At 40.3% G+C, this 16,079-nt stretch overlaps 1 protein-coding gene across 1 annotated transcript in view; it reads left to right on the top strand.

Annotated features, from left to right (window-relative positions):
* Positions 1-6,700: 6,700 nt before the first annotated feature.
* The window catches only part of PTPRT (protein tyrosine phosphatase receptor type T), a 935,630-nt gene continuing 926,251 nt past the window's right edge, over positions 6,701-16,079 (top strand). Inside the window, exon 1 of the mRNA XM_049779129.1 lies at positions 6,701-6,747. Coding sequence (XP_049635086.1) covers positions 6,723-6,747 — 25 coding nt within the window. The 5' untranslated portion in view covers positions 6,701-6,722. The remainder of the gene's footprint in view (positions 6,748-16,079) is intronic.

The raw sequence follows: 16,079 nt of genomic DNA, 5'->3' as shown, positions 1-16,079 counted from the left end.
TACCCTATTAAACCCTATTATTTGATTGTTGAGTGTTAGTTGTATATAAGATGTATGATCTGGGTGCTTCAGAATAGTGCTATTATTCTGTGTTTATCTTTGGTCTTCTGACTTACTTCGTTTAACATAACATGTTCTAGATCCATCCATGTTGCTGCAAAGTCTGTGATTGTATCATTTCTGACTGCCATGTAATATTCCATTGTGTATAGATACCACATCTTAATGATCCATTCATCTGTTGTTGAGCCCTGAACTTTAGATCCCAAGTCTACTTCAAGATTTCCATTAAGGTCATCCTCCCTCCTAAGAGTAGCCAAGAGGCAGATGGTCACAAGCCTCTTTTGCAGGCCCTATCCTGGTTCTTTTGTATATTCAAGTTCATTTTGAGGAGGAAAGGAGTTTGGGCTATACCCACAGTTGTCAGGGGCTTACTCCTGACTATTTGCTAAGGGGTCACTCTTAATGGCACTTGGGGGACCATAGTTCTGGGGATTGAACTGAGTATGCAAAGCAAACAACTTTACCTTTCAAATCTCTCTCCAACCCTGTGGAATAATATTTCAATGGGTCTAGCTAGTCACTGATTCCTATCCCTAAGGCAATAGGATAGACCCAGTAGAGATATGGGCTATACCCTGCTCTACCGAAGCTGTGGAGTTGGGAATTAGAGGGACACAGTCTTGTGGACTCATCCCCCACTGCTGCTTTCTCAGTACTTAATGCCAGAAGAATTCTTCAACTGCCAGGGAAAGGCATGCTTCAGATTCCCTCCTTAAGATACATCACTTTGGTCTCTGATCTTCTATGCAAAAGTCCTGAACTCTGGCTGTGAGAGTTCTGCTATGCAGAGTATCAAAAGGCTCTTGGCTTCTGCACTGGCTCTCCCAGGCACAGGTTTCTTTCTGGAAGCAACAGGACTGGGGAATGGATTCTGTTTGATAAGAGGGGACCAGGTTATGGGAAGACAAGCTTAAGGACCACTTCTTAGAGGTATGATAACTTCTGATCTGGCAATGCAGCATCTATAAATTGGGCAAAATCCACATGTTGGGGTTACCTTTTTTAGCAAAAGGAGGGGCTGCTTTTCTTTGTGGCTGATGTCATTCCTCTCCCACCCTACTCTCAGGTCCTGACTCTCAGGTGTCACAAAAACTTTGACAGTAGTTTTCCACATGTAAAACGGAACAAGCCATGCTTCTCCTGGTAACACTTGGTAAGCTTATCCTGTCATCAGTCTGTCTCTTTATCTGATCTGCAGATGTAATTTTCCTGGAGTGCAGCCCTATTTCTCTGTCTCCTAACTCACTGTGGTTGCTTGTATTACAGTGACACAGGGACATCCTGTGATATACACTATATAAACATAAGACAAATGTATCCCCTCCTTGGTTCTTAGAGGGGACCCCTGTCTCAGAGAGGTAGGGAGCTCAATATACCTAAATGCCTACACAGGTACTAACATGCGCTTACATAGATTGCTCACTCCAGGGCAAAGCCTTGTCTAGTCTTTTATTCCTTTCCAGAACCTCTATTGGCAAATAAACAGGATCATATCTGAGGAAGGCAGAGGCAGACAAATTCATATTTTCATTGAATTCTATTTCTTTCTCATTTTCAAAAGAAGAGCTCATGTTTTTAAAAAGTTTTGATTGGCACTTATAAACTTTATTTATTCTTTAAATGTATCCTAAGTATGTATCCTGCACTATGCTTAATTCCTTTACAGATGCTGATATGCCATACATTGCCTAACCCAAATGGATTTTCAAAATCCAATTTTCTTGCTACGGTTTTCCAATTCTCAGTTGACTTTTATGCTTGACTCACATCAAAGCATCCTAGTACTTTGCCATATTTTAACCTCAGCCTATGCACAACAAATAGTTCCTTTGTCACCGAGGAGTTTGGGGGCCTGGCTGGCATTCCCCTGTTCTCATCCTACTCTGAAGCTCTTCTCTGACATGCATGTATTTTAAATGCTGAACCCCATTCCTGGGGTTAAGGGGCACCTGTGGGATTTTGGTTTTTACCTAAAATGATTGTGAGGGATTGACATCATTAAAGGAGACCACTTCATCTTGACAGTAAAATGAGAAAGCCCTGAAAGAGTGTGTTTTGGGAGCACCCCAATCATAAATGTGCCTTACACAGTCTGCTGTGGACTCCTATATCCATGCTGTGGGGGTTCTAAGCTTCTTGGGAGTTATGACACAAAAGAATTGTCCTGAGACACATGCATGTTTAAAAGTAATAGGAGGAGTATCAGTGGGACAGATTGGTCATTGGATTATTTCATGTTTGGGGGCTTTTTTTTTTTTACTAGATGGGAAGGCTCTCTGGGGCCCTGCTGGCATCTTGGCCCTGAATATTTGTGAGATCTGTGTGTTCCCCTTTCTTGACTTTCTGGAATCTTCTACTATTATCACTTAACAATTTCCTTGGGAAATCCTTTGCTTTATATTTCAGATAATAAAGTCCTAGAAATAAGGATGGGTTATGAGCTAGGAGGTTTGTACCCAACTAGTAGTGTAGATAGAAATTGGGATGTAGAATTTGGAACTCAGGAAAATTCTGGTTCTTAATTTTTTGGAAGAGAAGGAGAAAATTTAGGAGGGAGATTTACCTCAAAATGCTTATAAAGTATATTTGCTTCTCCTCAATAGGTTTTAATACTCATCTCTGGGTTAAGTCAAACCATTGGGGAGCAAATATTTGCACAGCATCATGTGGGGCCCCAATGAGCTGCTTTCCCTAAATTGTATGCCAGGGTGATGCTATCAAATCATATTGAAAATGATTATGAGAAATGAACTCATGAAATTGGCCATTCACACAGCATGTGAATGCACATTGTGATACTGTTCATTATGGGTGGAGAAACTTCTGTTATGCGTACCCTGTGGAGAGGTTCTGGGGTGATCTGAGTATCTGGAATGGTTGTAATTTTCCTGAGCAATTGAACTTCCACTTTATGGACACTAAGCATCCAGTGTTGGAACAGATCTTACTATTTCTATGAGAAAAATGTGGCTCCTACCTTTGGTAGAGAGATTGGTGGCATGTATTCACTGCTCTCTTTTTTCCTGTTTTTTCTTTTTGTTTCTTCCCTCCATCTATTCTGTTTGGGGTTCTCAGGCTACAGGAGCAAAAAGGGAACAGACTGGGTAGCAGTATGTCAATATTCTTTGCATTCTATCTGTGTACTAAATTCTTGTCTGGCTATGCCTCCTGTCTTTCTGGGAGCCTGTAAATCCTATGGAAAATTTATGAACGATGATCCATGGTCATGAGCTGTGAGTATACATGGAGTTTGGACAAATCTATGTGATAAAATTCAGGATATGGGTCTATTTCAGAAGGTTCATAGAATAGCTATTGTGCCACCATTTCGAATTTTTCAACTGGCTGATGAATATTTGAGGGTAGAAGTGACAGGTCTATGCTTTGGAAGAGAAACAGGCCCACCTAATTGTGTTGGGCTCTTGATTACTACAGAATAGTGAGATCTGGGCTCAGTATCCTGTTGAAATGTGTTGACTCATTCATTGCATAAATGTTGATTAAGCTACCCACTGTATTTCAGAACTGTGTTGGGTAGTTCTGTGGTTCATTGACTAGTGTAGCTTGATTTATTGTCTCCTGCCTGGCCTTTCAAAGGCCAGCCTTTCGGACAGTACCTGATGAATATCACCCTTCTTCCTCATCTCCAATCTTTTCTAATATGGCATCCTTGCATGTCCTACCTTGCCTTTTACCTTGTTAACCCAAAGGTCATTGTCTATCTTTCTGTAATACCCTCAAATCCCCAAGAGCATAGGAAGCCAGCTCACATGGGGAGATTAGTGTGGTCAAAAGGCCTACAAACACAAAAAGGGAAACAGGTAACTGTTTCCAGTTTATGTTTGGGAAAAGTTTATCATAGCAGCCTCCTCCCTCACACTGTGGGTTTTGTAGTATGCCCTGAGTATATGTGTGTGCATAAATATGTAATAATCATTTGCTATTTTATAGTCATCCTGTCACATTAGTGACAGCATGCATCTTTGTAAACCACTGTCTTAGGACCCAGTATTTGACCAGAATGGCAATAAATAATGATTAGCTCAATAATGATTAATTCATTAAATGATGAACAAAAGCCAATGAATGCTTTTAATCTTACCAATGCACAGATCTCCCTAGCACAGAAGAGTTCTTAAAGCTGTTCCTTCTGTAGGTTTCTGTATGTTTTTCTAGTTTCTATCACCACCCTCTCTTTCCTTTTCCTGATCTCTAGAGGTATCTATAATACCCTACAAAAATTCTTATAAAGCTATTTAGTCCTCTGATAATTCAAGTCATAGCCCAGAGTTCTAGATTTCCTTTTTCTAGTCTGAGATTTAATGGAAGATACATACAGAACAAGGCCTCTGGGTTTCTAAGCATGGCAAGAATAGGTTCAGAGTTTCTTTAACTGCCATTTAGTATTATGCATATGGATCTGAGCAGCATTTTCACCACTTCTCTAGAAAATCTCAGCCTAGTGCAGATCCAGAGTTTTATACTTTTGGCTCATGGAGATGATGGTGGTGGTATTGAGGCATCAGGCACAGGGAAGGGAACATAACCCCCTTTCTGTGTGATGCACACCAATGGAGAGTTAAAGGAGGGGGGTGGTAATGTGTTGAGATGTGAATAAAAGAAGTAGCAGCAGAGAGAACAGCCAGTCTGTGTCTGGGACCTGGGAGATGGACAGAAACTGTTGTAGAATTCAGGCACTACATTAAATTTTATTTTGATTTAGTTAAAGAACCATGGTTTTCAGAGTTATTAGTGGTTGAGTTTAGGTATATAATATTTCAACACCAAGCCCATCACTGGGGTCAGCTTTCATCATCAGTGTTCACATACTCCATCATTCCCCCAATCCCTCCTACTTCTCCTTTCTTCTGTCTACCACCTTGGCAGGTTACTTACAAAATCCAGTGGTTGAAGCATAGATCTCATGTTTACAGTGTTGTTGAGTCTGTGCTTTGGGTGTATAGCATAGCTATAAAAGTCTCCCACAACACTGTTATAATCAAAGTCCTGACCTCCATTCCCCCATTACTTTTCTTTCTCATTGTCTTTCTTCCCACCTTGATTTATTTTCTCCTCTCTTCTCCTCCCTAGGCTCAGAGGCCAAGGGTAATCTGATATCTCCTTCTTCACTATATCACATTTTCTTGTCCAATTATGTGGCACTGCCTTCCTTTATTTGCATCCTTCTGTCTTCTTCCTGAGATGTTCCTTCTTCTTGTCGCACCCCAGAGACACTCCATCACTTATGGTCTGTCCAGCTCTCCTCCTGTCCCTCTGAATAGAAAAATTGCCCTTTGTGAAACTCCAATTCTTAACACTACACTTAGGGGTGTATACTAGAATCCAGTATTTATGCTCAGGAAGTTCTGCTCCAAATGGTCCTCATAAACTTAGTGTATAAAGGCTCATGGCTTGGACCTTTTTTGTGTGTTTGTTTGTTTGTTTGTTTTTGGATCACACCCGGCAGTGCTCAGGGATTACTCCTGGCTCTATGCTCAGAAATCGCTCCTGGCAGGCACAGGAGATCATATGGGAAGCCGGGATTTGAACCACCGTCCTTCTAAAAGAAAGGCAAATGCCTTACCTCCATGCTATCTCTCCAGCCCCCAGGTTGGACCTTTTAAAGATGCATCTACCACCATCAGTTTGACTTTATCATATTTTTATGTGCAGTTGTCTAATTCTTCACAAAGTCAATTTTTACCGTGTGAAAAATGATTTTTCAAGAATCGTCGCCTGAAGAAGGAGCTGTCTATGAGGAAATTGCTCTGTGCCTTGTACTTTTTTAAGCATTTTATTTGTATGTTTGTTTGTTTGTTTGTTTGATTGGTTGGTTTTGGCACCACACCTGACAGTTCTCAGGGGTTATTCCTGGCTCTGTGCTCAGAAATTGCTCCTGGCAGGTTCGGGGGACCACATGGGATGCCAGAAATCGAACTCAGATGCGTCCCGGGTTGGCCAGTCAGCCTCATATAAGGCAAATGCCCCGCCGCTGTGCTATCTCTCTGGTCCCAATGCCTTGTATTTTTTTATTTTTTAAAGGTATGTCTCAGCAGCTTTCACTGAGGTGATACTTGTCTACCTTGAGACAGGTGAAGGGGCAGGGACAGATGGGCTTAGCACCTGCCCAAACTGTTTTTTATTGACCCAAGTTGGCAGAGTGGAGATTTGTGTCTCATTTGGCCAGACTCTAAAGTGAGTGCTCCCTTGGCTGCTGGCAGCACCCGTCCGTGATGCAGGAAGCAATTACAGAGGCATGCCCTGGCATTCATTTTCTCCTACTTAGAATGAGAGACTGCTGTTTACTTTCTCGGGAAGGAAGATTGAAATCAATGTAACTAGCCTTATTAACTTTTTTAAATAGGGGGGCCTGTAGATACCAGTCCCTTTCCAGAGCGTACAAAAACAAATATAAAAATCCAATTTGTTCACCTTTTTTTTTAACCTTCTCCAGAGTTTAAAATTCAAAGTCGTAAATAAAGAGCCGATGAGACAGGGGGTAATAGAGCAAACCTCAGACATGAGGATGTATTTACCCTTTATCTCTTCTGTCTGCAGGCGGCTGCTCCTTTGATGAGCACTACAGCAACTGTGGTTACAGTGTGGCCCTGGGGACCAATGGGTTTACCTGGGAGCAGATTAACACATGGGAGAAGCCAATGATGGACTCAGCGGTGCCCACAGGTATGTGATCTACTGGTTTGGGGGCTGGTATGGGGATGGAACTTTCCTGAAGAAGATGGCTTTGATGGTTGTGCTGTCTGTTGTGCTTTATAGCTGTGGAGAATGAGATCCCTATTACCAGAGCTATGCAGACCACAGAAAAGTGAATTCTTAAACATGGGGTCATGTATCAGCTGGAATTTGAACTTTAAAGATGTCCTTTAAGATTTCGTTTAGCCTTGATAAGCTAAGCTTTGCTACAGATGGGCATCTCTGTTTGAACCCCTTTCTTCATTCAAACAATAATAGGATTTTAGGGGATTTTAGGGCTTCTAAAGAATTGGAGGGTTTTTCTCAGTTTCAGGCTATATGCACACAGCTCCTATGTAAGTATTAAAACATCTACGGTCAGAGCAGTGCTCATAATGTAAATGTCCTGGCATCTACTTGTCCTTAGTCAATAGAATAGAGGCTGTTGAGTTTTTGGTCTCTCCCAACATTTCAGCTGGACACATTTTGTCATCTTTGCCACTATGCCTTGCCCTGCTGCCATCATTTCATATCCAGGCTACTAGAAAATATTCTAACAGACCTGTTGGCCTCTTTTGTTGACTTGGATCCTCTCCACATAGAAGCCAAAGACACGATTGTGGAGCATAGTCCCAGTCCTGTTGACCTTAATTACCTTCCCAGAGCTTTGCACCATGTCTTTCTGAGACCCTCAGTTGCTTTCTGAGAAAATACAATAAAGTCTGCTTTGAATTTCAGAAAAAAGAGACCAAAATTCTCCAGAGTGACCTCTAGGTTCCTCTTGCCCACTGTGCTAACTCCATGCTGATTTTTGTAAATGTTCAGAAGGTTCTAAACTCTTTCCTGACTCAAGAGCTCCTGTTGAACTCTGAACTCTGCATGGAACCTTTCCCTCCATCTTATCCTCTTGTCCTCATCCTACATGGCATCTGTTGAATGGATGTGAGAAGCACTCCCTACTGCTCCAGGCAAGGTCATCTCTTGCTCAGCTATTTCCAATCTTACCCTTATAACCATGCACTGTATCCAGCAAAAGTTCTGTGCCTAACTCTCACATGGGAAAGATGTTCCATGTAAACATGAACCTTCAAGGTTCTGTGTGTTACTTTTTCTTCAGTGCTGGATAAAACACCTCACACAGAAAATGTACTCAATAACATTTTGTGGGATGATGGGTACATTAATAAAGATGAATAAATCTTTATTTAATATTTCTTAGTGAAGAAAAGTTTGCTAACGATTATTAAACACCTTCAGATCCCGTTATGAGTCATTTGTAAACATTTTTAATTGTGGCTGCTGTCCCCACACTGTACAGATCAGAAGACCAAGGTTCACAGGAGCAGAATAACATTACTGCTTTTCCCACCCTGTGGCCTTCTCCCTAGAGGAATGATTCTGGTTTCTAATCTTAATTTTCTCAGCCCCTCATTACAATAGTGTCATTTCATAAATATTGGATTGTGCTAATACAATCTTCTGAATTATTCTAAATAGAGGCATTTGATAATGATCACTGAAATTACTCTGTCATGATGTGCCTGTGGCTTTTGGCGGCTCTGTGTGCTTCTTAGGCAGAGAAGCATGAAAGTGAATTTGGATTAGGCAGGATTGTTTGTTCTTGTAAACTAAGGCTGAAATTGTATACTGCCTCCTGAAAAAGCCAGTAGTTTCCATATTTTTTGAAGATTCTCATTTGAGCTGATTTACTTGGAGACTCCATATCCCTTAATGTTTCCCTTCTATGTAACAAATTATGAGTTAGACTCTGAGTAAATCAGAGTAGGTCACTTAGTGCTGGATGTCTTTACTGTTTTGTTTTAGAAACATGGGATAAAATCGCACCCCAGTGCCCTGGATGATAAAGACCTGCCTTTATCCCCTTTTCCCTGCCTCTATCCCCTTTTCCTTCTGTCTAGACATGCTTGAGGCATCAAGGTTTCAGTTCTGTAGAGTACCACTCTTGTACTCCTGGACATTGACACCTGCTCTTCTTTTCTACTGGGACAGTTTTCTCCACTCCCCACACTCCCCAAATGACCCATTTCTTCAGGCCTCAACTCAAACAACTCCTTAGGGGGATCATTTGTCATTGGTCTAAATACTCTCCCAGTTCCTGTGTGAAGCATCATATCAAAGTTTCTCATCTATATATGCTCACAGATAAACTCAGTCTAGTTCAAGATCTACCTTCTCCTGCCTGTTTCCTCTTAACATTGGAACAAATGTGCCAGTTAAATGGGACATGTCTGTGTCATTTGTCTCCACACAGTGGGGGTTCAATCCAACACAATTCCCCTAAAGTCTGTTCTAGTTTCTACAACCCAAGTCTACTTCCTTCTCCTCCTTCAAGTACATCTTATAGGTGCTGTTTCCCATAGGTGAATTACTAGCAGATGTAGGTCCCTAGTGGCTCAGGAAAGCTTTTTTTGTTTGTTTTTGGAACTATACATAGAAGTGTAAGGACTTGCTCTCAAATCAGTGCTCAGAGGTTGCTCAGCAAACTACATGGTCTGGAGACTGATCCCAGGTGCCATATATGGAAAGTAAGTCTTTTAGCAATAGGTATTATCAAACTCTTAACTGCATCTATAGATGCCATCCTAGAGATCCTTCTGATTCAAACGCACCCTCTGCCATATTTTCATAATCCCTAGTGATAGAAACCCTGGTTCTATTTCTGCTTATATACATCTGCTTCCCATCTCTGATGCTGCTTCTATAGAGGAATGAGGGTTACTGAACTCATAGATACTGTGAGGGACAAGTTGCAGTTTCTTCTGGCTCTGCCCTTTGCAACATTGGTATGAACTACTAAATAATCCATCCTGAGCATCAATTCGGGCTCAGTACAAGGGTAGCTGGGGGTAGAAAGGAGGTGTGAATGCTGTATCTTTGGAATCAGGCTGAAGTCAAAAGGAGCATTGGTCTGGCCCTTTCTTTCTCAACTTGTAAGGCATTGACTACTAGCAGAAAGTAGAAGGGGAATCACAGGGTGAAACCTTATTGACATGAGATGTAGCTTTTTCATTTGCTTGACTTTGACCATTAGCCTCTGGGAGCTTAGAACCTAGTAGCAGTCACTATTAGGGCTCCTTTTTCTTAGGGAGTTCATAAATGTCATATGCACTTATGCAGTCCACAGGCCTCATCAGGGAAAGCCTAATGTTTTAAATATTGCAGTCCTTTTCTACCTAGGAATTCTGCTGCTTTTCCAGGCTTGGAATCTTTATTCTGAACTAGCCTGTTCACAGTGTCACTGTGGTGTCACCAGCATCTATATGAGGACTTCTCTCTCTCCTAAATATGCCGAAGGGAGAGGCACACTCAGACCCACTCCTGCAGTTTTGGAGGTGAAACCTGGTAGTACAGAAGACCTGTAATCTCATAGTAAAGGAAAAATTCTCCCTTCAGATTCTGAGTCCTGAATCGAAGGCTAAAGTGGAGAGATAAATCAGTAACAGAGAATTTGACTTATATGTCTGAGGCCCTGGTTTTTTATCCAAAGCAAAACAAAACAAAACAAATCCTTAGTTTGCAATACTGACAGGTCCTTCTGGAATCTTGACTCCAAGAAGATTCTCTTCATTCTGCACAAATCTCTAGAGCAGAGAAATGTAGTAGTTAGCTTGTTATTTGCTTTAAAGGGATGATGTTGAGAAAAGTTCAGAGAAAACATGCTGATGGGTATACACACACATTTGTGATGCCCTGGAAACCAGTACAATCTCTCAGATGGTATTGGACTTTTCCCTTCTGCCACTGGATTTTGTTTATGTCCTTTTGGTTTGTAACAGATGCTGATATTTATAGAGGGAAGGTCAGATCCATTATGGACTGAGCTTTGTTCCCCAGATAAGGTGAGTCTGAATCCACAGCCTCTAGAAATGAGACCTTATATGTAATAGGGTTTCTGTTGGTGAAACCAGAAAGATATGGTCATACTAGATGAGCCTGCAGAATCACAAAGAGAACAGGGGCAGGCACAAAGACACAGAGAAAGGGTCTTTGGAGACAGAGGCCAGGATGGGCACACTCACATTCCAAGGGAATGTTACAGAAGCCAGATACCAGAAGCCAAAGAAGTAAGGAAAGGAGCCTTTCCTAGTGTGTGAGAGGGAACACAGCACCTTGACTTTAAAAGTTGGCTTTTAGACTGTGAAATAATGCACTTCTATTATCTTCTACCACCTGTCTGTGGAGACTTGATTGCAGAAGCCCTCAGACACCATTGTGAGTCCCTCATATAACAGGGCTTACCCCATCACCAATGCTCATGAGCATTCTTTCCAGAACACTCTGGAAGCCTTGCTTGTTTTTTGAATGTCCTTACTAATTGAGAATCCAGTTTGGCATATTCCAATCCATTTCATGTAACATGTGGTCCTCCTAAGAATATCTATACCTTCTATAATATCTTCATTGTTTAAGAGAAAACCAAGCCCAGGGAGATAAAAAGGTCATAGGTAGAGGTCATAGAGTTAACTATGACATAGACTCCAGGTTTCAAATCCAGGATAAAAATGTATCTTTGAACATATATGCCACCATCGTTTACTAACCATCTTTTACCATTGCTTCTGTTTTCAATCATGATTTATGATGACAAAAACAATGAATATTAGATGGAAAGAGTATCACAAATAGGTCTAGCTGGAAAAAAATAAAAATCCATTGGGCACACAAACTTATATAAATATCATTTTTTCTATTTCATGCTATTTTTAAGCATTTTCTCATGTCATTAAATATTCTTCAAGAGAAACTTATTATAGGCATCCTCATTTTCCAATACAATTTTTTTAACCATTTCCTGTTGCTGCCTGGTTGAATTCCTTCCAATTACTTTTAAATTGCAGTATTGCAGTGAGTGTTTTTGTTCAAATTTATCTCTGTATACATCTCTAACAGAAGTGATACCACTTTGTTATATTTGTTTATAATGACACACACATATGATCTACCCAATATAATATGGTTGTTGTATTATTTTTGTGTTCTGGAGGGAAATAATCATCTATGTGCCACAGATGGAAACCTGGAAATTTGTTTATGAATTGATATTGCAGACCTGCTGCTCAAGAAATGTCAGGAGGAAGAGATGGTCCCCTGAATGCGCTGAATGGAGACCTTCTGGAGATTATCAGGACTTGTATATACAATAGTAATCCACCAGAGTGTGTCCATGCATTGGCAACTAAAAATAAACATCACCTGTAAAATCAATGGGCTCTTCATTGCTTGTTAGACCAATGAAAACCTCTTCATAGACTAATAGATACACTGAGCTCACTTCGACTCTCCTGGAAGATAGAAACCCCCATAACCTCTGGATGGTGGACTTTGCAATATCAATGAACAATGGTTAAGTGGTTTTTATTTTGAATCTTTAGGCTTTATCCTGCCACAGCCTCAATGTCCCACTCTAGCTCCTGCTCCCCTTTCTGCTCTTTCCTCTTTTCTCCCTGCTTTATGTTGTCCTAGAAGGTTGAGATCTACAGATTTGGTCTGGAGGATCCAGCTACCTGATTTTGCAAATTCACAACTATATAGATGCTTCTCAGTGGATGTGGAGAGTTTCTTCCCAATAGCCTGTGGTGGCTACAGAGATGACATGGATGTAGCCAGCAGGGGTACTCTTCTAGAGCTTCTAGTAAGGGCAGGCAGCTGGACCTTGTACTTCCAGGTTTCTATCCACATGTGCCATTTGGGCTACAGGAAAAATTTTCAGCAAGAAACATGGTAAAATTGCCTGCTTCTTGGTTCCCTACACTGCTTTAGTTTTTTTTTTTTAAGTCTGACCTCTTTCTTCCTATTTATAGTGAACCTCCTACTATTTTTTGAAAGCATTCTTCTGTTTGATGAAGATAGTCATAACTGCTTTCAACCACAAGCCCTGCCTATAAAACTCTTGTTTCTCTGATTTAAAGCACCATCCTACTCTATCGACACTCTACTCAGATGTCTCCTCCTCTCGGAAGTCTTTCTTGACTTCCTCTCCTTTCTCCTATTCTTCACCTCTCCTTCCGTATGGTTGAGTTCTTGCATAATAGTTTCTTTATTTCTCAGAAAGGTTCTGAGATATTTAAGGGCATGGATAACCTCTCACTGTTAAATTATATGTATCTATGGTGGTTACATGTGGATGAGAGCCCACATGTGAACTAAATTTCTATTAGAGTTATTGGTGTACGTAATTGGAAAGGCAAGGGGTAAATATTGAAGGAAATTGTGGGCTGCTGCCTTCTTGGGCAAATTCTGGGCCTTCTGTGGCCTTTGGAAATCTATTGCTTCCACTTGACTTGACGAGGCTGTGGTCCAGTGATTCAGTGAGCCATAGTGCCTGACTCAGGTTCTTGATCTCTAGAGTCCACCCTCCTAAGGTTTGGGTAAAGGGACACAAGACTCCCCTATTTCCTTGGGGACTGGCTCATTATCACTTGGGTATATATGCTCAGATCACTGGAAGAGGGAAGCAACTGACATTGATTCATGGTCTCTTGGATGTACTAAATGCATTCAAGTGAGTTGTCAGAGTGGGTCTCCCACCCCACATCTTGAGCCAATCCTGATAGCAGTGTGGATTGACTTAAAACTTAAAGCTTTAAGATGTTTCCATCTAGCCACTGTTGAGTAAAAACAATTCTCCTAAACTTCTTTCTTTAATGAAAAAGTAGTGTATTTATTCTCTTAATAATATTGGGTTTGTACATATAAGCTGACTCTGTAATACCCTATCTCATATCTAATATTACTATTGGCGGATCGATTGATAGGGAGAAAGATGGGGATGGAGAAAGCATATATTTAATATAGTAATAAAAATAGTAGGCAGTGATATTTACAGAGAGTTTATTAACTATCAAATATCCTCAGCAAATTAAATATGTTAGGTTGTTTAATCCATAAAGCAATTTTCCGAAGTAGGCACAATAATTTGTTTTCTACAAAATTGGGATTAGTAATACAAAAGTATCAAGGATTCCCTCAGGTCTGATTGGCAGACAGATCAGGAAGACAGGTTTTGTCCCCAGGAAGTTGAGGCCTCCAGTCTGTACGATTAGATTCATTCTCTGACTAGTGGCACCATGAATGTAGCTACAATAAGAGTGAAGTCCCCCCATCTCTGGTATCTTTACATTCCCCTCTATTGACATCTCGTTTCCACCTTGCAGGGAAGCAAACTATGATGCCAGGAGGGTTCGCTGCTTACTGCATTAACACCCCTGAAATAACACTGAAAAAAGAAACCCTGAACGTTCTTGAAAGAAAAAGTACTTCATACGCATGCCCTCCACCCCCAATAGCAATAACTTCATCTCCAAACAATTCTTTGAAAAGTTTTTACAAAGTATCTCATATTATAAAATGGTCACGTGTGTGCCCCAAATTGCAAAATTGGGAAATAACTTTAGCTTGAAGTGACCCTAGTCAGTCCTAGCTCTTGATGCTTTCTTTATGTGGAAACAATGAAATTGGAATCAAAGAACAACAAGGTAACCGAGGGCACATTTAGTGTTAATTCATATATTTAACCAAATAATAATGAAGACTAATAGGAGACTATCTCTGCTGATGAAAATCAGTACCTAACAGATAAATGGGAAAATGCATCTGGCCTGATAATTGTCCTGATGTTCCATTTTCTGTGACTCATACCTTGATTCAGGAACTGTACCCAATTGGTCTAACTGGAAGTGAAAATTAAGAAGCTCTTTTCATTCATGTTCAAAATTACTTCCTCCAAATGATTCAGGAGAGGAGCTAGAGCTAAGATTACTATAGTCTCTGGAGATGGAAAGCAACCACTATATTTAACCCCACCATGCATCCTACTTCTTATTATCAAAGATTTACACACTCTTGATTCATTGTCTACTTCCTCAGTACACTCAGTTGGCCACTTTATTCAGTCCTATTCTACAGATGACAAAATTGAGATCCAGAATGTTAAGGAACTTGTCCAAAAGTTAGTGGTAAATAGAGAAGCTGAGATGTAAGTTAGTGGTAAATAGAGAAGCTGAATGTAAGTAGCTTGTGTCCAATAATTTGCTCCCAAGTAGTATGATATAATATATAGAGTTGGAAAGAGGTAAATATTATTAAAATATAAATTTATGAAGGTAACACCTATTTTTCATCTACAACTTCATTTATTTGATGCTGTCATCATAAGAGAACACCAATTTAGATGCCACTATGTAGCTGGGGGGGTCACTTAATATTCAAAAACAAATGAAATAACAAAATGGTCAGCTAGTAACAAGAGCTTAACTAAACCTTCTGCAATATCTTAATGACCTTACTGGAGATACAATATTTTTTTACAATTTCACAATTTTACAAATTTCCTTGTCACTATTTCTTATTTTTAATTTTCTTTTTTCTTTTTTTTTTGTTTTCTTTTTTTTTTTACTTTTTTACCTTTATTTAAACATCTTGATTACAAGTATGACTGTGATTAGGTTTCAGTAATGTAAGGAACACCCCCCTTCACCAGTGCAACATTCCCATCACCAATGTCTCAAATCTCCCTCCATCCCACTTCACCCCCACCTGTACTCCAGACAGGCTTTCCAGTTCCCTCATTCATTCACATGATTATGGTAGTTCTTTGTGTAGTTATTTCTATAACTGCACTCACCACTCTTTGTGGTGAGCTTCATGAAGTGAGCTGGAAGTTCTAGCCCTCCTCTCATTGTCTCTGCGGATTGTTGCAAAAATGACTTTATTTTTCTTAAAACCCATAGATGAGTGAGACTATTCTGTGTGTGTGTCTCTCTCTCTCCCTCTGACTTATTTCACTCAGCATGATAGATTCCATGTACATCATGTATAGGAAAATTTCATGACTTCATCTCTCCTGATGGCTGCATAATATTCCATTGTGTATATGTACCACAGTTTCTTTAGCCATTCGTCCATTGATGGGCATCTTGGTTGTTTCCAGGGCCTGGCTATTGTGAATAGTGCTGCAATAAATATAGCTGTGAGGAAGGGGTTTTTGTGTTGTATTCTTATGTTCTTAGGGTATATCCGTAGGAGTGGAATAGCTGGGTTGAATGGGAGTTCAATTTCCAGATTTTGGAGGAATCTCCATATTGCATTCCATAAAGGTTGGACTAGACGGCATTCCCACCAGCAGTGGGTAAGAATTCCTTTCTCTCCACATCCCCGCCAGAACTGATTGTTCTCATTCTTTGTGATGTATGCCAATCTCTGTGGTGTGAGATGATATCTTATCTTTGTTTTGATTTGCATCACCCTGATGATTAGTGATGAGGAGCATTTTTTCATGTGCCTTTTGGCCATTTTATTTCTTT

This window comes from Suncus etruscus, chromosome 9 (genome assembly GCF_024139225.1).
Source record: "Suncus etruscus isolate mSunEtr1 chromosome 9, mSunEtr1.pri.cur, whole genome shotgun sequence".
NCBI classification, from domain to species: Eukaryota; Metazoa; Chordata; class Mammalia; order Eulipotyphla; family Soricidae; genus Suncus; species Suncus etruscus.
This window is presented reverse-complemented; position numbering and strand designations above follow the sequence as displayed.